Source organism: Phacochoerus africanus, chromosome 9 (assembly GCF_016906955.1).
Source record: "Phacochoerus africanus isolate WHEZ1 chromosome 9, ROS_Pafr_v1, whole genome shotgun sequence".
Classification (NCBI taxonomy): Eukaryota; Metazoa; Chordata; class Mammalia; order Artiodactyla; family Suidae; genus Phacochoerus; species Phacochoerus africanus.
Window position 1 is genome coordinate 22,633,227 of NC_062552.1, and position 24,465 is coordinate 22,657,691.

At 37.5% G+C, this 24,465-nt stretch overlaps 2 protein-coding genes across 2 annotated transcripts; both read right to left on the reverse strand.

The window, feature by feature from the left end:
* Positions 1-1,681: 1,681 nt before the first annotated feature.
* On the reverse strand, positions 1,682-14,945 carry LOC125135592 (olfactory receptor 2W1-like). The gene is made up of 2 exons (XM_047795860.1): positions 14,884-14,945; positions 1,682-2,759 (listed from the first exon to the last, which is right to left on the reverse strand). Exon 2 carries the CDS (start codon positions 2,738-2,740, stop codon positions 1,781-1,783), a length of 960 nt encoding a protein of 319 aa, XP_047651816.1. The 5' UTR covers positions 2,741-2,759; positions 14,884-14,945; the 3' UTR covers positions 1,682-1,780.
* LOC125135591 (olfactory receptor 2W1-like) lies at positions 14,732-15,698 on the reverse strand. The gene has a single exon (XM_047795859.1). The coding sequence runs from the start codon at positions 15,692-15,694 to the stop codon at positions 14,732-14,734; it is 963 nt and encodes a 320-aa protein (XP_047651815.1). The 5' UTR covers positions 15,695-15,698.
* Between the last annotated feature and the right edge of the window lie 8,767 nt (positions 15,699-24,465).

Consider the following 24,465-nt stretch of genomic DNA (forward strand, 5'->3'; position numbering starts at 1 on the left):
ACCGTAAGTGCATGGGTTTATTTCTGGGGAAATTGTTATTTTTTTATAATAAAATATTTCATAATTTTTAGTGTAGACAAAATTTCCTCATGAAAAAATTTCATTTAGTTCAGAAATAGGTTATTTCAGATTACCTGAAATAGCATACGAAAATCCTAACTAAATGACTTAGCATTTTCTTCTCAACTGATTACTTTGAAAGTGTCTTTGGAAGTGTGTTTGTTAGAATGCTCTCACTGAACTTCCCACTCTCAGTAAGAAAGTAAATATGTCATTTGTGGCTCAGTGGTTAACGAACCCGACTAGTATCCATGAGGGTGGGGGTTCTATCCCTGACCTTGCTCTGTGGGTTAAGGATCTGGCATTGCTGTGAGCTGTGGTGTAGGTTGCAGATGCAGCTTGGATCCTGCGTTGCTGTGGCTGTGGTGTAGGCCAGCAGCTACAGCTCTGATTCCACCCCTAGCCTGGGAACTTCCATATGCCAGAGTTGCGGCCCTAAAAAGACAAAAAACAAAAAAACAAAAAAACCCAAAACCCCACAAAAAACAAAATATTAAAACTTTTAAATTTTAGAGTGAAATAGCTATTTTAGAATTGATTAAGCAAATAACTCTACAGGAAAAAAATCATTTTTTCTCACCAATAGATTTTATCTTGATTTTTATACTTGTTCTCACAATGGTATTAAAAAAAGGCTGTTCAATAGCCGCATATTATAGATGAGTTCAAATGTACATTACTATATATGTGTGTGTGTGTGTGTATATGTGTGTGTGTATATATATGTATAAATATATATATATATATTTTTGTCTTTTGTCTTTTTAGGGCTGCACCCACGGCATATGGAGGTTCCCAGACTAGGGGTCTAGTTGGAGCTACAGCTGCCAGCCTACACCAGAGCCACAGCAATGCCAGATCCAAGCCATGTCTGCAACCTACACCACAGCTCAGGGCAATGTCAGATACTTAACCCATTGAGCGAGGCCAGGGATCGAACCTGAAACCTCACGGTTTCTAGTTGGATTCGTTTCTGCTGCACCATGATGGGAACTCCAAATGTACATTACAATAGATTGGGGAACTACAACATCAGATGCTTAGTTATTTTATTTTATTTTTATTTTTAAAATTTTATTTTTACTCTTTTACTGCCACACCTACAGCATATAGAAATTACTGGGATAGGGATTGAATGGAGCTACAGCTGTGGCCTATACCACAGCCACAGCAACACTGGATCCAAGCCACATCTTCGACCCATGCCACGGCTTGCGGCAATGCCGGATCCTATGTCCTGCTTATCCCACTGATCGAGGCCAAGGATTGAACCCACAACCTCATGGTTCCTAGTTGGATTCCTTTCTGCTGCGCCATGAGGAGAACTCCTAGATTTGTGTTTTAATCCTGCATTTTTACTTAGAAGTATTATTACCTGAGCAAGTTAATGAACTTTTCTAACTTCAGGTTCTTTCCTGTAAAATGTAAACTTGATATCTGAGTTTCAAGGTCATTGTGCATATTGAATGAGACACTACACGTAAATGAAGTAATATGTGTTACTCAGTGTTATTATTAATCCTCTTATTTGATTGACATTTGTTCTGAACCCTGAATTCTTTTTTTTTTAATTTGATGACCACAGTTCCAGCATATGAAAGTTCCTGGGCTATAGATTGAATCCAAGCCACAGCAGTGACCTGCATCCTTTAACCCTTCACACGATGCTGGATATTGAATTCCCACCTACCCAGTGACTTGAGGTCCTGCAGTTGGATCCTTAACCCACTGTGCCACAGTGGGAACTCCCTGAACTCTGAATTTTTATAAAAAGCCATTTTAATGCCCCTTTGACATCTTTATTCCTCAGAGTATATATTAGTGGATTAAGACTTGGGGTGATAATGGTGTAAAAGAGGGTAAGAAATTTATCCACTTGGTATGTGGAACCTTTCTTTGGTTGCAAGTACATGTAGATGGCACTGCCATAAAAGAGACTGACCACAGTGAGGTGAGAGCCACAGGTGTTAAGCATCTTCTTCCATCCTCCGCCTGACTTGATCTTAGTTACAGCTTGTGTGATGATTCCATATGAGATGAGAATGAACAATAGTGGCAGAAGAAGGTAAATTACTCCAAGTGTGTAAATGGTAACATCCACCACTTTGGTGTACTCACAGGCTATCTTAAGAAAGGCAGGCATCTCACAAAAGAAGTTATCCACTATGTGACCACATAGCGGCAGCGTAAAAGCAAAGGAGCACATACTCAGGGCGCCACACAGACCAGTCAGCCATGATGCTGCTACCATCTTCTTACAAACCCGTGGATTCATGATAACCATGTAGTGCAGGGGTTGGCAGACTGCTGCACAGCGATCATAGGCCATGAGAGCCAATAAAAGGCATTCTGTTGCACCAAAGTCAAAGGCAAAGAAGAATTGTAGAATACAACCTACATAAGTAATCAATTTGTTTGGCCCCCACAGATTTATCAGCATCTGGGGAACGATGCTAGTTGTGTAACAGATGTCCAAAAATGAGAGGTTACTGAGGAAGAAGTACATGGGTGTATGAAGTCGGCTGTCCAGAAAAGACACCAGGATAATCGCTGTGTTGTTTAGGAGAGTCATGACGTAGAAGAGCAAAACAGTCACAGAGATAATGGGCTCCAGTTGGGGTTGATCAGAAAAGCCCAGCAAAATGAACTGATCACCTGAGCTGGTATTGGATGTGTCCATTATCTTCCCTTCTTGATCTCTGTAGAAAAGGGTAATGAAGGAACAGAATGGGGAAACAACAGATTATAAAAAATTTATTGTTCTCCTAAATGACTCAATATTATAAAGGAGTAGTGTTTACCAACAGAAAGCTCACGTGTTATGGAAAACATCTTACCTGACCACTCTGTGTTCAGGTTGTGTGCATAAAGAACTGTGTTCCATCACTTGGTTACTAAAATGATCTATTTCATTGCCAGAAGGGGAAATGCCCACCTGTTTGTTTTAGGGCTGTACATATAGTTTCAATCATCTGCAAAGCAGTACTTTTAATAATTATTACCTAATAGCATTGTGATACCTGGCACAGCAAATCCTTTATAACTCTTTTTTTTTTTTTTTCTTTTTAGGGCCACACTGGTAGCATATGGAAGTTCTCAGGCTAGGGGTTAAATTGGAGCTACAGCTGCTGGCCTGTGGCACAGCCACAGCAACGCAGGATCCGAGCCGCGTCTGTGACTACACCACAGCTCGTGGCAACGTTGGATCCCCAACCCACTAAGCAAGGCCTGTGACCAAACCCGCATCCCCATAGATGCTAGTGGGATTCACTTCCACTGTGCCACAATGGGAACTCCTTTTATTACTCTTTTTTATAAAAATGTCTTAGAGTTCACATTGTGGCTCAGTGGGTTAAGGACCTGATGTTGTCTCTGTGAGGATGTGGGTTCGATCCCTGGCCTCAGTCAGAGGGTTAAAGATCTGATGTTGTCATCAGCTGTGGTGTAGGTTGCAGATGCAGCTTGGATTCAACCCCTGGCCCAGAAACTTCCATATATTGCAGGTGCGGCTATAAAAAGAAAAAAAAGTCTTGATATACTAAGCTGTCATTTTCCCAAATAAAATTTGAAATCAGTTTGTTACAAGCCAAACAAATATAAGAAGTTGTCTGAAATATCTGTAAGTTTTAAAAAATTTACATTTAAAAACTTCTTTTTGAAGAACGCAGCCTGCCTCAATTTATTAAAGTTTTTTTCCCTTTTGGTAAAGATGAATAATACTTCTTTATAAAAACATTCTACATATCTTGTTAAGTTTATCTTTATTGATGTATTTTATTTAACTGCTTTTTACTTACTGTTGATAGGAGAGCAATAGATTTTAAATATTTATTTTGTGTATTCTCTTCTTGCTGAAATTAGAGGGGCTTCTAATCATTTTCAAATGAATTTGTTGTGTTTAAAATGGAATGAAGTATGCTATTTTTAAGTAATGATTGTTTTGTTTCTTATTTTCTTATTTTTATTGTGTACATATTTCAGCTAATGTTAACAGACTAGAAAGTTGTTGATAATTTGTTCTTAAACATTTTAGTTCAGATTGTTATTTTTATGGAGGCAAAAAGCAAGACGTAATAAATTAAGACAAGAATAGGAGTTCCCTGGTGGCCTTTCAGTTAAGGATTTGGTGTTGTCACTGCTGTGGCACAGGCCCAAGAACTTCCACACATACCATGGATGTGGCTACACACACGAAACAATTAAGACAAGAAAAAATAGTGTGTCATGAAAGAAACGAAGTGTGTTTGCGTTTTGAATTGATCTAAGCCAGTTTGGACGCGTTCAACTCCTAGGTTATTTTGGTAGATAATCATGGTCCCTGAAAAATTTGAGATGAATATAGGGTTAGTATTTTCCCTACAGCCTTTTGTCCAGCTTATAATGAAAATGACACTGACCAAGATCTGCCACCCACACAGAGATTTCTTAAGCAGACATTAGCAAGTGGGCACATGACAGCTGTGCCACAAACTCATGCAGCTACAGATCTCTGTCCCTTAAGATACTCTACTACTACCTTGGTTTCTTTGAAGATGAGACAACAGAGGCAGGATTTTGGTTACTTTCTGGTCAGAATAAAAAAAAGTGGAACTTATCCATGGTTAGGTATAGGTCCATTTAAGGAACAAATCTTGGACACTACCATTAAAATTCTGGCTGCGCACAACTTTTTGATTCTTATGCCTCTCATGCAAGAATGAGGAGTGTTTCTAAATGTTAGACAAGCCACATATGTTTGATATCACTACTTTCACTATTGATAAGCCACTTGAATATTCATTATTATGCAAATTAGCAAGACATCAGGTATTGATCAAGAGATGGACAATGGAAAGGCTTGTGATAGCTGTTTTGAAAAGCAGCCTTTCTGATTAAATGCTAGCTGACCTTCTGCAGAAATGTGTATTTACTGATCAGAGAAGCTGACACCCATAGAATGTAAAACAGGTGATAGAGTTACTCCAGTGTTGGGGAATGGACCCAGATATTCATAAGTGATTATTTACTGGTACCAGAAAATCTTCTCCATGATTATTCTAAGACTCTGTAGTTATCATTCCAGGCTTTCAGGCCATGGAAGTAATTGCTCCTTTAAAAATCCTTTCTATATTGTTCTTCCACATAGACAGTTTTTAAAAGTGTATTATTATTATTTTTTTCGGCTTTACCCGCGGCATGTGGAAGTTCCTGGGCTAGGGATCGAACCTGAGCCACAGCAGTAACCCGAGCCACAGCAGTGACAACATGGGATCCTTAACCTGCTGCAGCACGAGAGAACTCCAAAAGTGTATTATGTTTTGATCTCAAAATTCACTCCTTAAAGTATAAAGTTGTTTAGCTCTATTCAGGAGTTCCCATCATGGCGCAGTGGTTAACGAGTCCGACTAGGAACCATGAGGTTGAGGGTTCGATCCCTGCCCTTGCTCAGTGGGTTAAGGATCTGGCGTTGCCGTGAGCTGTGGTGTAGGTTGCAGATGCGGCTCGGATCCCGCGTTGCTGTGGCTCTGGCACAGGCCAGTGGCCACAGCTCCGATTTGACCCCTAGCCCGGGAACCTCCATATGCTGTGGGAGCGGCCCAAGAAATAGCAAAAAGACAAAAAAAAAAGTTGTTTAGCTCTATTCAAAATCTCATAATAAAAGAGAAATTATAGAATTGTAGAAAGATTTGTATAAACTTTAAAAGTATGAGCTAGAAATACGTGTAATCAGTATAGGAAGCTACCTAATGATGAGACACCAAATATGTGCTCCTTATAGTCACATGGATCAGAATTGCACACTTTAGTTAAGGGATATAATGGGGAAAAAAAAAACAATCTTGGCAGAAATGGAAGAATGGCTTTGTTTTTATTGTACCTGCATTTTGGAGGGTGGAGGAGCAGTATAAAAAGATTTCTTTTACTTAAGACAACAACAATTTATAACTATTTGCTAATGAACTATCCTTCCCCCTTATTTAAGTATTTATGGAAGGTGGTTAGACCCAAATAAGCATTTTTTTTCCCCAAAAGACAGTGGCAAGCTTTTAGGTGTTATTTCTTCACAGATGGCAACTGAGAGGATTGGAGGTCCTAGAATCAAAGACAAAGACAGATTAGAGTAGAAGATGGGACCAAGAAAGTGAGTAAGGTCCAAAACGTGGAGCAAGTGGGACCTAGTAAAATATATAGTCAGAGAGCAAAGCTCTGGTAAGGGTTTCTAAGGAATATTAAGATGTCGTGTTCCTTAGGCAATGTTTTTCATTGTATGCTGCAGTGAAATCCTTCTATATTATTTCTAATCCTTTATTAAAATTCTACTAAATTTATTCCCTTTTGTTAGTGGTATTTTAGAAAATAAAAGAAAAATAGGCTCGATCTACTCTGTTAGAGAAGTGGAGAATAGAGAGACAGAGGTCACAGGGGCTGAATTGTGAGAAGCGGTTAAAATTCATCAGGGGCCATGTTTTAAATGAAGTCCTCAAAGCAAAGAAAAGCCCCTTCCCATAGTAAATAATTTCCAGAAATATAGCCAAGAGTGCTAGAATTTCTTCAGAGAGCAGAACAAGGGCTCAATGTAATTTTTACTGTGCAATAACACAGTGCCAGAAATGCCAGAAGCCTAGATCAATTAGTCTTAAAGGTAATACAATGAATCAGTGCACATAGTAAAGTGGGTACATATTTAGATTTATAAATTCACAGAGTCTATAGCCAGGCACTGCTTTGAAAAAAGTAGGTAAATGTTTTCAATGGTCTTTGAAAGTTTGCTATGCCAATCATTTGTATGGAACCTACTTCAATAATACATTTTAGCAAATTAAAACATATAGAAAATAGTCACTGAAAGATAAACAAATCTCTGCATATACTTGCAAAGATACACAAGCACATCAGTTCTATAATGGGCTTAAAATTGGACAAAAGTATGCATATGTGCATTTGACCTTCAGTAGCTGTTGCACTATAAAATCCACCACTATTTGAGAATCGAGTATCATAATATTTTCAACTTTATCCTATTTATGAGGGAAATTTAAGAATTTTTTTTTAAATGAAACTAATTATAGTCAGGATGACATTTCATTTTCTCTACGTATTTGTGAATCTCTGAATTTGAATAATGAATTATTTAGTCTTCTAGTCTTTTAGAAGTCTTACAGTCTTGTAACAAGAGAGAGACTGAAATATTTAACCACTTACCTGCTCAGTGAAGAACCTTAACATTCGCTTTCCACTCTAATTTTCTAAGTCCATCACTCATCTATCTGCAATGCCTGGCTCAGAAGGGTTGCTTTTATCTGGAACATAAGTTGCTATGGATTTCTTGGTCTGAACCAGCCTTTGTAAACTGGCTGAATGGTTAATTTGATCCAATTAGAGGGAAAAATCTGGAGAAGATTATGAAAAGGAACTATGGAATAAGGATTATTGTATTGTGTCTTTCCACACTGAGAATAAGTGATTTTAGCAATTACCTTTTTATTGGGCATTTCTTGGGCTGGCAGGAACAATTGGTAATCTTATAAAAAGGTAAGTGTGGTGAGTAAAAGGTAATTCATGGGTATAATATCAAGAAGATTGATGACTTGGTTTCTAGGTATTTTTTAAAGCCCTTGGGATTGGTAACCCACAAAAGTAATTAAACATCATTATGATGCAGGTCATGGTGAGGCATTCAGAAATTTCCTAGAATATATTTTGTGAAGGCTTGGCATAGTCTGTTTATCTCATCTCTATTTGTCCCTCATTTAAAAAAGACAAACATTTGAATGAATGCTAAAAAATTAATAATAATTTAATCAAGAAAATTTAACAGTTAAAGATTTATGATTTTCATAAATTTAAAAAATAATTTCAATTAATTTATGTATTTGTTGCTGGCAAGAATAGTAGTCAAAAGACGTGAAAGAACAAATAAAATACATTACCATAAAGTTCTGGATGGGAAGAACAATGGAAATATGATTTCAAGAAGAAATTTCCAACTGTTGGAGAGCTTGTTATTGTATTTTAAAAAAGATTTTTTTTGGGCTACATCCACAGCATGTGGAAGTTCCTGGGCCAGGGATCGAATCTGAGATGCAGCTGCAATAACACTGGATCCTTAACCCCCTGTGCCATAGCAGGAACTCCTAAAAAAAGATCCTTAACACCCTTTAAAACTTTTTATTATAGACACTTTATAACATGTACAAAAACAGAGTGAACAATACAATGTGATGGATCTGTCATCTAGTTTCAACAATTATCATCGTATGGCTGTCTTATGGTATGTTAAGAAAAACCCACAAAATTGATCTTAAATTAATTAATTTTTTGGTTTATTTAAAATTTTGCATTTTGGTGATGTTGGTTTATAATATTATATGTTTCATATGTACATTATATTTTGACTTTGTATACCCTACAGTCTGCTTACTATCAAAAATTTAGTTTCCATCCATCATACAGTTGACCTTTACCCATTTTGCTGTCCTCTACCTTTCCCCTCTGGTAGCCACTTCTCTGTTCTCTGTATCTGTGTGTTTGTTTTGTTTGATTTGGCTTCTTCATTTATTTTTACTTGTTTTTTATATTCCACATACAAGTGAAATCATATAGTATTTGTCTTTCTCTGTTTGGCTTATTTTACTTAGTATAACACCTTCCGGGTTGTCACAAACGGCAAGATTTCATCTTTTTTTATGGCTGAGTAGTCTGTCACATATATACCACATATTCTTTATCCATTCATCCATTGATAGATGCTTAATTAAGTTGTTCCTGTGTTTTGGCTATTGTAAATAATGCTGTGATGAACAGAGGTGTGCGTGTATCTTTTGATTTAGTGTTTCACTATTCTTAGGTAAATACTTTGAAGTAGAATAGCTGGATCATATAGAATTTCTGTTCTCAAATTTTTTTTTTTTGGCTACACTTGTGTCACATGGACGTTTCCAGGGTAGGGATCGAACCCAAGCTGCAGCAGTGACAATTCTGAATCCTTAACTGCCAGGCCACAAGGGAATTCCAACTTTTTTTCACTTCAAATTTTCTTTCTTTTTTTGGGGCAGTGCACCTGTGGTGTATGGAAGTTCCCAGGCTAGGGATTGAATTGGAGCTGCAGCTGCTGACCTTTACCAGAGCCATGCAGGATCTGAGCCCCGTCTGAGACCTACACCACAGTTCACAACAACAGCAGATCCTTCACCCACTGAACAAGGCCAGGGATCAAACTCGCATCCTCATGGATGTTAGTTGGGTTCTTAACCCACTGAGCCACATGTGAACTCCCCGTCTTTGAAAATTTTATTGAAGTATAGCTGATTTACAATGTTGTGTTAATTCTGCTGAATATTCTCAACTTTTTGAGGAATTGTCATACTGTTTTCCATGGCAGCTGCATTAATTTACATTCTTACCAAGAGTGTATTGTTGTGTTAGTTTCTGCTATACAGCAAAGTGACTCAGTTATACATGCGTATATTCTTTTTCATATTCTTTTCTTTCAAGGTTTATCACAGCATATTGAATATAGTTCCTTGTGCTATATAGTAGGACCTTGTTGTTTATCCTATTTATAATAGTTGCCTGAGCTAATCCCAAACCCTCAATCCTTCCCTCCTCACCACTCTCCCCCCTTGGCAACCACAGATTTTTTAAAAAAATCTGTGAGTCTGTTTTTGTTTCATAGATCGGTTGATTTGTGTCATATTTTAGATTCCACATATAAGTAGTATCATATGGTGTTTGTCTCTCTCCTTCTGACTGACTTCATTTAGTATGTTAAGATAATGGCCATTCTAATAGGTACGAGCTGATATCTCAGTGTGGTTTTTTATTTGCATTTCCCTAATAATTAGTGATGTGAAACATCTTTTCATGCACCTTTTGGCCATTTGTATGTCTTCTTTGGAGAAATGTCTATTCAGATACTCTGACCATTTTAAAAATCAGGTTTTTTTGTTGTTGTTAAGTTGTATGAGTTCTTTATATATTTTGCGAATACATATGATTTGCAAAAATCTTCCATTTGGTAGGTTGTCTTTTAGTTTTGTTGATGGTTTCTTTTACTATGCAAAAGCTTTTTGGTTTGATGTACTCCTATTTGCTTATTTATTTATTTATTTATTTATTTTTGTCTTTTTAAGGCTGCACCCACAGCATATGGAGGTTCCCAGGCTAGGGGTCGAATTGGAGCTGTAGCCATTGGCCTATGACACAGCCACAGCAACACTGATCTGAGGCGTATCTGTGACCTACACCACAGCTCTTGGTAATGACAGATTCTTAACCCACTGAGTGAGGCTAGGGATCAAACCTGCATCCTCATGGATGCTGGTCAGATTCATTTCTGCTGAGCCATGATGGGAACTCCCTTATTTACTTATTTTTGCTTTTGTTTTCCTTGCCCGAGATTACATATCCAGAAAAATATTGCTAAGATGAATGTCAAAGAGCATGCCTCTTATGTTTTCTTCTAGGAGTTTTATAGTTTCTGGTGTTCCACTGAAGTCTTTAAGCCATTTTGAGTTGATTTTGTTGTGTGGTGTAAGATAATGTTCTAGTAGTTACCTGGTGGTGCAGCAGGTTAAGGATTTGGTGTTGTGAGTATAGTGACTCAGGTCACTGCTATGGTGTAAGTTTGATCTCTGGCCTGGGAACTTTCATATGCTGCAGGAGCAATAAGAAAAAAAAAGACAGTGATCTAGTTTTATTCCTTTGCATATGGCTGTTCAGTTTCCCCAACACCATTTATTTACTTTTTAAATTAAAAAAAAATACTGAGGTATAGTTGATTTACAATATTGTGTTAATTTATGGTGTGTAAACTGATTCATAAATATATATTCTTTTTCATATTCTTTGGATATTGAATATAGTTCTCTGCACTGTACAGTAGGACCTTGTTTATATATTTTATATAGAATAGTTTGTATCTGCTAATTCCCAACTCATAATTTATCCCTCTCCCACCCCCTTTCCACTCTGGGAGCCACATGTTTATTTTCTATGCCTGGGGGATCTGTTTCTGTTTTATAACTAAGTTCATTTGTACCATGTTTTAGATTCCAAGTATAAGCGATATCATATGGTACTTATCTTTTTTTTTTTTTGTCTTTTTGTTGTTGTTGTTGTTGTTGTTGTTGCTATTTCTTGGGCCGCTTCCGCGGCATATGGAGGTTCCCAGGCTAGGGGTCGAATCGGAGCTGCAGCCACCGGCCTACGCCAGAGCCACAGCAACGCGGGATCCGAGCCGCGTCTGCGACCTACACCACAGCTCACGGCAACGCCAGATCGTCAACCCACTGAGCAAGGGCAGGGACCGAACCCGCAACCTCATGGTTCCTAGTCGGATTCATTAACCACTGCGCCACGACGGCAACTCCAGTACTTATCTTTTTTTATCTGACTGACTTCGATTAATATGTTTATCTCTAGGTACATCCATGTTGCTGCAAATGACATTGTTTCATTCTTTTTTACGGCTGAGTACCTAACACTTTTTTGAAAAGATTGTCCTTTTTGTTTGAGATTTTTCTTATTTCTTGAGGTAGGCCTGTATTGCTATAAACTTCCCTCTCAATGCTTTTTTTGCTGTATCTCAGAGATTTTGACATGCCATATTTTCATTTTCATTGTCTTCAGATATTTTTGATTTCCCATTTGATTTCTTCATTGACCCAATTATTGTTTAGTAGCATGATTTTCAGTCTCCACATATTTATATTTTCAGCTTTCTTTTTGTAGTTGATTTCCAGTTTCATACCATGTGATCACAATAAATGCTTGCTATGATTTCAGTTTTCTTAAATTTATTGAGATTTGTGTCCCAGCATATGGTGTATTCTTGAGTGTACCATGTACTTCTGAAAAGAATGTAATATATGCTGTATTTGGATCAAATGTTCTGTATAAATCAAATCCAACAGGTTTAATGTTTCATTTAAGGCTGTTGTTTCCCTGCAGACTTTCTGTCTGGATGATCTATCCATGGCTGTAGGTGGGATATTAATGTCCCCTACTATCATTGTGGTCCTGTCAATTTCTTCATTTAGATCTGCTAGTAATTGCTTTACATATTTTGGTATTGCCATGTTAGGTTCATATAGTTTGGTAACTAGTATGTCTTGTAAGTTGTCCCCTTTGTCATTCTATGATGTCCATCTCTGTCTCTTGTAACTTGTTTTTGGCTTGAAGTCTATTTTATATGCTATAAATAAGGCTATATCTGCTTTCTTTTGGCTACCATTTGCTTGGAGTGTCATCTTTTATCCCTTCACTTTGAGCCCTTGTTTGTCTTTAGAGCTGAGGTGAGTTTCCTGGAGACATCATATAGTTGGTCCTATTTTTTAATTTATCTGGATGCTCTGTCTTTTGATTGGTGAATTCCATCCATTTATATTTAGAGCAATTATTGATAAATGAGGATTTTGTACTACAATTTTATTTTGTATTTTCTGCTTGCTTTATATCTCTATTATTTCTTTTTTAAATGAGGAAGTGGTGCTCTTTATTTAAATTGGTTAGTGTACATGGCTCTTTCATTTAAAATTGGTTTATATAAAATTCAAGCAAATATTTGCAATGCATAATTATTAACTACTAGCAAAGATAACCGGGAAGTCATGCAGACAATGAAACATGAACAATTAAAATCTTCGGGATACACAACATCTTTTAATTAATCAATTATAATAATCCAAATAAATAGAAGACTGTGTTGTAAGGAAGGCTTGGCCGTAAAGGATTTTAAAGCCAATGATCATAATAAAGGAAATCATAGTTGTCATTTACTGGGTTCTATTGTTTCTTTTCCCTTGAGTTTCTGCCTGCCATTTTGGCTTAGTGGTTTCCTATGCTTTTTTTCTGTTTCCTCTTTTTAAATGTTTTGTGTCAGTACTTTAGATTTATGTTTTGTGATTACTGTGAATTTGTATAAAATGTCTCATAGAGCATGAATGGTAAATTCTCATGCATGTTGGTGTGAGACCTTGGTCAGGAAAGTAACCTCTCTTTAAAGATAATTAAATTTACTATTATTATTATTTACTGATTATTATTATTATTAGTTATATCACTTACTTTTTCAAGTCACATATTGTTTCCTAAGTGTGGGAACTAAGGCTGACAAGCTTATGGAAGTACTGATAAACTTACAGAAGTTTAATATATTTTAAGGATTTATTATAATTTAACATAGTGGTATGACTATATACATTTACTTTAAAGAAATAAAAGGGAGATTAAGTATTTAAAATGTTGGTTTAATTTGCAACCCTAGTGCAGGAGAGACTTAAACCAAAGAAAAAGTAAATCTAGAGATACATCAAAGAACAATTACTTATAGGTGTAAAATGTAATGTTCTCCTAAGAGTCCATTACTGTTATATTTTGGTGCACCTGTTATTACTGAAGTTAGCAAATGACCTAATTTATCTCCTAACATTATTTGTTATAGATTCTTGCCAAGCCTAAGAACAAACCTTCCAAATACAAGAGTAATAGGTGTCTAGACTATATATATCAGAAAGGTATCAGATCACAAAAAATCCAAAGTTTAATTCAAAAGTCATCACATTTTCCTAAAAAAGTTAAGTATTGTATCAAGATAAATGGAAATGAAAATATTTATTCATTTTATGAAATTCCACTACATAAAAATTTACAAACCTGCATATTTCAAAAATAGCATATGTTCCATGATTCAATAGAGCTATGCCCAAAGCCCAGCTAATCTAAAACTGGTCGTGCTCTCTTTCCATTCAGAGAAGACACTCATGGAATAAATGTTTTATAAATGAATAAGAGATGAATCAGACTGTGTTGTCTTTAAAACCCTTTTTGGTTTCTTCTCACTCCCCTTTATCATGATAAAGATGTAAACAGACTTAGAAAAAATAAAGACCCTTTGCTCGTGATGATTATCAAATTTCACTGAACAAAAAGTAAATTGTTTCAGGTGGTGCTTATGATAATTATTACCTTATAAATTGCATTGTCTGCACAAAGCACACAAATATTTAGATGGCATCACAAGAGATTTAATATACAAAATCATTAGCATATTATTATTTAATATACAAATCGTATGTGAAACTATTCATCAGGTCTATATTTCTGAAGATCTAAGCATTAGTGTTGAAAATACATAACTAGATACCCAAACAGTTTCTATGGGGCTTAAAACAAATTAAACGCCTTCAAGTTTATGTTTACAGCTGCTTTGTGCTAGATTACAAGCAAAAATAAAAAAATTCTGTGACCTGTTTTTCTGCAAGATATGCAAAAAATATGCATAAAACAGCTAAGTAGGTTTTTTTTTTTGGGGGGGGATTGCACCTGTGGCATATGGAAATTTCCAGGCTAGGGGTCAAATCCGAGCTGCAACCACGGGCCTCTGCCACAGCAATGTGGGATCTGAGCCGCGTCTGTGACATATAGTACAGCTCATGGCAATGGTGGATCCTTAACTCCCTGAGCAAGGCCAGGGATTGAACCCTTGTCTTCATAGAAACTAGTTGGATTCATTGCCTCTGAGCCACAAAAGGAACTCCCAGTAGGGTGGTTATTATATTATTTGTATCCACAAAATGTTTGCATACAAGAATTATATTCATTGATCTCTATAGTCTAGGGATTACTTGCCTCAGTTAAAAATGAAAGACAACTAGAAAATATTTCATTGCCTTATCCATGCTAATTTTTTCTATGACTTCCAGTTCCTCTTTGATTTTGTAAATTTGTGGTCAACTGTCATCAGCTTCTTCAGTGCCTCCTTCATGTCTTTATTCCTTAAAGTGTAAATGAGAGGGTTGAGACTTGGTGTGATGATGGTGTAAAAGAGGGTGAGAAACTTACCCTGATCTTTGGAGGCACTGTTACCTGGTTGCAGGTACATGTAGATAATAGTTCCGTAGAAGATAGACACCACGGTAAGATGAGATCCACAGGTATTGATTGCTTTCCGCTGGCCTGCCCTTGACTTCATTCTCAGCACAGCTTTGGCAATGTAGCCATAGGATATAAGAATAAGGATGAGTGGTGTAAGGACAATGGCGATGCCTAAAGCAAAAACAGACAATTCAACTGCTGTGGTGTCTATACAAGCTATCTTGAGCATAGCTGGCAACTCACACAAGAAATGATCCAGAAGGTTGTTTCCACATCTAGGCAGATTCAGAGTGAGTGTACATAGTACAACAGAATTGGCCAAACTAATGCTCCAGACCATGATAATCATCTTGAGACATAAATGTGGGTTCATGATTACCAAATAATGGAGGGGCTTACAAATAGCTGTAAAACGATCGTAGGACATAACAGCTAGGAGAAGGCACTCGATGGAGCCCAACCACATATAAACATAGAGCTGAATGACACAGCCCCCATAGCTGATGGTCTTATGAGGCCCCCACAAGTTAACCAGCATCTGAGGGACGATGCTGGTTGTGAAACATAGGTCTAGGAAAGATAAATTCCGGAGGAAGAAGTACATTGGTGTGTGGAGGTGGGAGTCCAGGAGAGACGCAAGAATGATGGCTGTGTTACCGACCAGTGTGATCAAGTAGAAGGTGGCGACAACTCCTGACAGGGCCATCTCCAGTTTGGGATGGTCAGAGAAGCCCAGCAGAATGAAATCATGCAGAGAAGTAGAGTTTCTTTGGCCCATAGTCCTTCAGTGCCCAAATCCTAGAATGAGAAGAGCAGTAGGAGGAGGTCCTGGAATATGAGGATGAGCAGGAGGAGGTAAAGGAAAAGAAGGAAGGGGAGGGAGGGGAAATTTGTCATAAAAGACTGTCTAAGTCATTTGACGGAAGATAGAACTAAACAAAGGTAGAGAATTTGTGTTCCTGATTAAGAAATGATGAATAAAAGTAAAAATAACATCCAAACAATCTGGTGTTTGTTGTAGGTTCTTTTATGGTAATGAGTTTCATATATATTTATCTAGGTGACCTTGGAGAGTTCACTCTTAAAAGCAGGGTCTGAATTTTCTCACATGTAAATTTGGATTTTGGAATAGTTCTGTTTCTCTGTCATTCTTGTTGACTTGATATAGTGAATATGCTCTTTACTTGGTCAGTGAATTCACCTATGGAATATAATTATTTTGCTACTTATAAAGAATGAGGACAAGAGTGTTCCTATTTTTCCATATCTTAATGATTAGCACCGTTGGTCTTCTAGTTGTTATGTAGGAGATCAGGCATTTAACCTTGGTGCATTTGTCTCTCTCATCCCTAATACCTAACTTAGCACCCAAACTGGTAAATTTAAATGCAAAAAAATTTTTAAGCTATATTCTCACTCTACAAAACTTCTATTATCACTACTCTAATCCAAACTCCTGTCACTGCTTTTCTAGATTCTGGCAAGAGTCTTTATTCCTTACATCCAATCTTGTGCCTTTACATTGTTTCAATTAAACAAAATCTCGTTATCCATGCCAGTCACTTTCCATTACATTTAAGGAATAGAGGCCTCATTTTCATCCTGCGGCTCATTTTACACATATTGACTACTATCCTTCTCTCTGTTTGACATGTCAAATTCATTTCTAGCCAAAGCCCTTGGAACCCTTTTCATTCGTTTCTAAGCTCATATTCACTCTGCCTGTTTTCTTCATTTTTTTTTTAAATTTTCGGAGTATAGTTGACATAAAATATTGTATTAGTTTCAGGTACATAGCAAAGTGAATTATATGTATATATAAATATAGTTACAAACTGTAGAGTAGATTTCCCTGAGCTCTACAGTAGGTTCTTGTTGAGAACTACCGTATATGATCCAGCAATTCTGCTCCTGGGCACATATCCAGAGAAGACCATAATTTGAAATGAAACATGCACTCCAGTGTTCACTGCCGCATTATTTACAATAGCTAAGACATGGAAGCAGCCTAAATGTCCACTGACAGAGGCATGGATAAAGAAGATGTGCTACATTTATGCAGTGGAATATTATGCAGCCATAAAAAGAATAAAAGAGTGCCATTTGCAGCAACATGGATAGACCTAGAGATTATCATACTGAGTGAAGTAAGTCAGACAGAGAAAGACAAAGTGATATCATATTATATGACTTCTAGGTGGAATCTAAGTTCTACTCACACTTTAAACTACCTCTTAAATGTTTATTGCTTAAAGAGGGGTTGTCTGAACTCATAATCTCTTTTTTGCCTGACATCTAGTATCATGTATGGAGAGATTTACAGAGGGCCAGTATAGCATGGAGTGTGACAGCGTAAGCAGAGAGCGTTTGTTCATGTTTCTGCAAGTTACTTAGCCGTGTGACTCCAGAAAAGTTAGATCACACTTCTGGGCTCAGTTTTCTCCTCTGTAAAAATGGGGACAATAAAATCACTTGGGGTTGGGGTGAAGATCAAATGAATAATAAATGTAAAGTGCTTAGAACAATGCTTGGAATGTAGGATGTCTCAATAATTATTAATTTTGGCAATTACTATAGGGAAAAATTATACTCATGCAGCATGTAGGAAAATGTTTAATATGCCCCCCATCCACATAGTAGTCTATAAGCTTTAAGAAGGCAGACATGCGTTTTATTTCTCTTTGCTCTGTCCGTAAAACCTAAAGCATAATATATATAGATATATATATAAATACACCCATGAATATGCATGATTTTGGGTGAAAAGAAAAGTTGTCACACTATGAATAATGAAAAATCATTAAGTTGTCAGGAAGCACATTTTTTTTTTGCAATGGAAAAATTAGGCTGCTATTTTGCGGTTACCTGAATAGGATGATAGTAGGTGGCAGATGAATGGAAAAGAAAAAAAGATTGTGGTTTAATCTATGTAGTAACACATAGCGGATTTCTATAGGTTGGGAAAAATAACTTGAAACATTACTTTCTATTCAAATAAATAATAAGCCCAGCATGATTCAGTAGTGGGATACAAACAGATACGCATGGATATATCAGACCTGCCAAAACTTTTAACAATTGAGCAGATTATCAATAGTAGACCTTCATTGTTTCCTATCTCTGAATACAAAAGGATAACTTTTTAACACCTGAAGCCAAAGTAGCATACAGAAATCTTCCATTAAAAATAACTGGATTTTATTTACAGGATTGAAAAATAAGAGCTAAATGTCACACCGATGCCTCTCTCTTTCTTTTGTACTGTAGCTATAGTGTAAAAAGCTGTGTTTGTTATGCATTTCAATGTATTCCCTCAATAGCATGAAGAAGTTCCTTCAAACTATGGCAATAATTCAAACGTGGACACATTTAGAAGACTAACTGAATACACTGTCAATATAGCTGTTTTGAGAGAGTCATTTGGTGATTTCCTCATAGGTAGCTTCCCGAGAATCATGATTTGAGCCTGGGTTCTACCATTGATCAAGCTGGACAGAGAGAAAAAAATAAGTCTCTGAAATGTATTGCAAGCTGTCATGTACCATTAGAGCTCTATAGTGTCCAAGCAGGGAGATGAAAAACTAATTAATACTTGTTTATTTTGACGGACAGGTCAGTGTGTGTAATTGTGCCTAGTGTCTGAATAATACAGACCTTCGTTTAAAATGATGTGAAAACACAATCGAAAAATTAAAAAAATTAAAGCCAATGCCACACCGTTAATTTCTTAGCTATTTCCATTACCTTTGTAGCCTCCAAAGATTAATTCAGGAAGGGGAAAATGTCCTTTCCCAACATAGGAAATCTCCAAGTGATTTTTCATCCACGTTATGAGACTTAAAATTGGCGCAAAAATATCTGAATCTTTCCTAGGTCCACAGTCTTCCTGAATAGAATATTACATTTCCTATTTAATCTCATCTGTTTCCCTCTTTTATTTATGTTGGATGAACATGTCTGAAATCACAAATAAGACATGGCTTCATGTCCTCCTCTCAGTATAAGAGAGACTAAATTAGTCTTTCCCTCATAATAAAGATAAAAAGGAGAATTTCTCTGTTGAGGTTTACAGTGTTTTTTTTGTTCTAAGCATCCTGAAAGAAACTCAGAAGAACCGGGCCATACAGGTCCAAGGTCTCTCTCTTTGACATCTCACAAGTTGTTTACCACCCCAGGCGCACTATTTTCCGAGAGATATGAAAGATTAACGTTACTGTGATCCAGAGAGCGTTTCCTTGATGTTCTGTTTCTTGATCCAGAGTGGAGCCCACTCTGTGGAAACCAGATCCTGGTGAAGCATTTGCTCTCCAGGGCTGCAGCTTTCTCCTGTTTTTTCCTGCAGTGCCACTGCGAGTTCGGTGTTTTCTGATGTGTGTGTTGAAGTATAGCTCCTTGGCAGGACTCCTCCTTCTTGAACATGTGACTTTGAGGAAGGGGAGGAAACGTGCCAGAAATTCTTACTACTTGTTCTGACTTTAAATCAACTTGCCAGTAAGTCTTGGTCCTAGAGAAACATTAAAAAGCAACTATTAATTCAGTATTGTGAACAAATTGAACAAAATTTCCCAGTGTTGCCTAAACACCCAGATCATGAAGGAAGGTTTTCTGTACCATTCAGACCATATCAGATTAATGGTAAAGCCTATAAGTGAAACAGTTGGAGAATTAGACACTATCCTGATATTTTACTAGGAGAAATGTAGTAGATGCAAAAGTTTCTCAGTGTGAGAGAAAGCTATGGCACAAGGAAATGAGAGAGTGTATGTTCAGAATTTTTCTCTCTAGGTAGTAAACATATGACAAGTAAAAATTGCTGTTAAGAAATATGCAGTCCCAACACTCAGATTAGAGCATGTTAACGCTACACGATAATCTTACCGTTACTAATATTGTTTTTTGAAATAACATTGCTCTGAGTAGGTGTTTAAACAAGCTACCTTTAATAGTTACCTTTGATACCCAAGTTCAAAACAGTTATCTGTGAAAGAGATGTGCAAAACTCTAAAACAGTAAATTGAGGATCATAAGATTTATGTTTTCATCCAGTCACAATGTGCCTTTGGCTTGATAAGCCATGGATAAGTTATCCAGATACTTCAGTGTCTAGGACAGTTAATTCTGTCTGTGTCTCAGAGGTCATTATTTAAACTCTAGTTGTATGAGTTGGCTTATGAACATAAGTTATAAGAGCTCCCTTGAATTAAAAGTACACAGCATCAATAATTACTTTAATAAAATACATGCGCACAAATTGACGGCCTCATGCTGCATGTTTGCTTCTGATGACTTCTCGTCACTGAGCCATAAAACAGTTTTAATTACCTGCTTTTGTATGATAGTGATCCTTGTATTCTACATTTGAGGCATAGTATAGTGTGAAGTAGATGGAGCCATATGTTTTGTACTGCAGTCCCAAGGTTCCAGTTATTAGCTGTGTAAACTTGGGAAAATTACTTAAGATTTTGGTGCTTCGGCATTCTCATCTGTCATGGGGGGTAGTAATAATACGTACTTAAAGGGTTAGTATGAGGATTAAATAGATTAACCATATGTGAAATATTGCATGGTTGGCATACAGTCAGCATTCAAATAAATATTAGCTATTACTATTTCAATCAATTTAGAGGGTTCTGCATGCTGTAAAAATATTAATTTTTATCGATTTTAGGAGAGCCCATACTGATATTTGATAACGTATTTGGTAAACACTTTTCCCCTTTCAAATCACTTCTTTTAGAGTAGTGTGTGTGTGTGTGTGTGTGTGTGTATATATATATATATATAGTACATGAATTTTGTGTATATGTCCTCTATACATATAGTTTTTAATAATGATAATAGCAAAAGTAAAATCAATTGCAACTTTTTATCGAAATTCTAAACCTGTGGATACTTGAAAATATTCACTTTGACTAAGGATCTTGACTTTAGACATGTGTATTCCCTCTCCCTTTTAGTTATTTTCTATAGTTCTCCTTTGTCTTAAAAAAAAGTTCTCGTAAGAGTTCCCATTGTGGCTCAGTGGTAACAAACCCAGCTATTATCCAGAAGGATGCAGGTTTGATCCCTGGCCTCACTCAGTTGGTACAGGATCTGGTGTTGCCGTGAGTTGTGGTGTAGGTCACAGATGTGGGTCAGATCCTGCGTTGCAGTGGCTGTGGCTGTGGCTGGCAGCTGCAGCTCCAATTGAACCCCTAGCCTGGGAACTTTCATATGCCTGGGTGCAGCCCTAAAAAGCCAAAAAAAAAAAAGTTTCTCTTAAGTTGTAGTTTAATTTTATAGTTGAAATCCAAACATGAAAAACTTTCATTTTTGTTTGAAAAAAAAGTATATACATTGTCATGTACATGTATGTCCTTTAATTCCATTCTTGCACAGTAGCTTTCGTAGCCCCTTATTCCGTGATTGTATCCTGTGGGTTTGCTATTCTGGAGAAATTTCAGAAAAATAGTCTGGACTTTTTTTTTTTTTTTTTGGCTGCACCTGAGACATATGGAAGTTCCCAGGCCAGTGGCTGAACCCACACCAAAGTTGCACCCTCTGCCACAGTTGGGGCAATCGATGCCAGATCCTTAACCTGCATTGCCAGAAGGGGCTTCCCGGATTATTTAGTTTTAGGTTTTTTTTTTTTTTCCCGTTTTTCTTTTTTCTTTTTGTCTTTTGTCCTTACAGGGCCGCACGAGCAGCATGTGGAGGTTCCCAGGCTAGGGGTCTAATCAGAGCTGTAGCTGCCAGCCTACACCAGAGCCCCAGCAAAGCCAGATCCGAGCCGCATCTGCGACCGACACCGCAGCTCACAGCAACGCCTGATCCTTTTTTTCTCTTTTTTTTTATTACTCAAATGAATTTATCACATCTGTAGTTGTATAATGATCATAACAATCTACTTTCACAGGATTTCCATCCTACAGCCCAAGCACATCCTCCCACCCCCCAAACTGTCTCCTCCGGAGACCATAAGTTTTTCAATGTTGTGAGTCAGCATCTGTTCTGCAAAGAAGTTCCATCTGTCCTTTTTTCAGATTCCACGTATCAATGAAAGCATTTGATATTGGTGTCTGACTGTCTGACTGACTTCACTTAGCACGATAATTTCTAGGTCCATCCATGTTGCTAAAAATGCCAGTATTTCATTCCTTTGAATGGCTGAGTAATATTCCATTGTGTATATGTACCACATCTTCTTGATCCACTCCTCTGTCAATGGGCATTTAGGTTGTTTCCATGTCTTGGCTATTGAAAATAGTGCTGCAATGAGCACTATTCGCAATAGCCAGGACATGGAAACAACCCAAATGTCCATCGACAGATGATTGGATTCGGAAGATGTGGTATATATACACAATGGAATACTACTCAGCCATAAAAAAGAATGACATAATGCCATTTGCAGCAACATGGATGGAACTAGAGAATCTCATACTGAGTGAAATGAGCCAGAAAGACAGAGACAAATACCATATGATATCACTTATAACTGGAATCTAATATCCAGCACAAACGAACATCTCCTCAGAAAAGAAAATCATGGACTTGGAGAAAAGACTTGTGGCTGCCTGATGGGAGGGGGAGGGAGTGGGAGGGATCGGGAGCTTGGGCTTATCAGACACAACTTAGAATAGATATACAAGGAGATCCTGCTGAATAGCATTGAGAACTTTGTCTAGATACTCATGTTGCAACATAACAAAGGGTGGGGGAAAAATGTAATTGTAATTACATGTAAGGATAACCTGACCCCCTTGCTGTACAGTGGGAAAATAAAAAAAAAGAAAAAAAAAGAAAAAAGAAAATAGTGCTGCAATGAACATCGGAGTACAAGTCTTTGCGAGTTGTGGTTTTCTCTGGATAGAAGGCCAGGAGTGGGATTGCTGGATCAAAGGGTAGTTCTATGCTTAGTTTTCTGAGGACTCTCCATCCTGCTTTCCGCAGTGGTTGCACTAATTTACAATCCCACCAACAGTGTACTGGGGTTCCTTTTTCTCTGCACCCTCTCCAGCACTTATTGTTTGTAGACTTTTGGATGATGGCCATTCTGGCTGGTGTAAGGTGGCACCTCAGAGAGGTTTTGATTTGCATTTTTCTACTAAAGAGTGATGTTGAACATCTTTTCATGTGTTTTCTGGCCATCCGTATGTCTTCTTTGGAGAACTGTCTGTTTAGATCTTCTGCCCATTTTTGGATGGGGTTGTTTGTTTTTTTGGTATGGAGCTGCAGAAGGTGTTTATAAATTTTGGAGATGAATCCCTTGTCCGTTGATTCACTTGCAAAGATTTTCTCCCATTCTGTGGGTTTTCTTTTTGTGTTGTTTAGGGTTTCCTTTGCTGTGCAGAAACTTTGAAGTTTGATTAGGTCCCATTTGTTTATTTTTGTTTTTATTGTCAGTACTCTAAGAGGTGGATCTGAGAAGATGGGCAACGCCTGATCCTTAACCCACTGAGCAAAGCCAGGGATTGAACCCGCAACCTCATGGTTCCTAGTCTGGTTCATTTCTGCTGCGTCACCATGGGAACTCTGTGGATTCTTTAGTTTTTGAAAAATTTCACATTGGTTTTCCGGGAATGGGTAAATCCAGATTGTGAAGCAAGTGCTTTTGTCTTAGACATGCAATATAATGTGTTTTTGAACCCCTTTGACTAAATTGAGATGTGTTTTTCTGAACCCTTTTTATTTCCCTATTTTTTCTTTCTTGCTTTAGCCCTTTACTTATGGGGACCATTTAAATGAAATTATTAGCAGTGCTTCTCCATTTGGCTTCACTTCAGAATAACTGGGATATGTGGAAATTTTAGAAATACAGAATCTAATTCCCGTACCCTCCCCAGAGGCTATATTATTCTCTGTTTATACTGCTTCTCTGGACAATATCATATAGTTTCAGGGCTTTAAATGCCAGCTACCTGTTGATGGCTTTCAAATTTATGTTTCCAGTCTTTTCCATTAAGCATGAAACTGGTAATCCCGACCACCTAATTGCATTTACATTTGGATGTCTAACAAGAATATGAACCTAGGAGTTCCTGTGTGGCTCAGTGGGTTAAGGATCTGGCAGGGTCACTGCCGTAGCTCAGGTGGCCCAGGTTCAGTCCCTGGCCCCGGAACTTCCACATGCCATGGGTGTGGCGAAAGGGGAAAAGAGAAAGAATAAGAACCTAAACATGGCTAAACTAGAACTCTTGATTCCCACTGTGCCAAATCTGCCATCACCTCAATCTTCCTAATCATAGTCTATGGTACAAAGATATGCCTATCACTGGCCAAAAACCTGAGTCATCCTTAATTATTCCTCTACCATCACCTTGAAAGTCTGAACTAGTTCAAGTTTAACCTGTTCTTCCCATGTCTACTGTTACACTGAGCACCTGCCTTCTTTTTCCTGGGTAACTCAATGGCCTCATATCTTGATCCCTGCTTAATTCATTCTCTGCGTGACAGCCAAAACTCTTCCTTTTTTGGGGGGGCGGGGGGTGGGGATACATTCCTGCGGCATGCAGGAGTACTTGGGACAGGATCAGACCTGTGCCATAGCAGTGACAACGCTGGATGCTG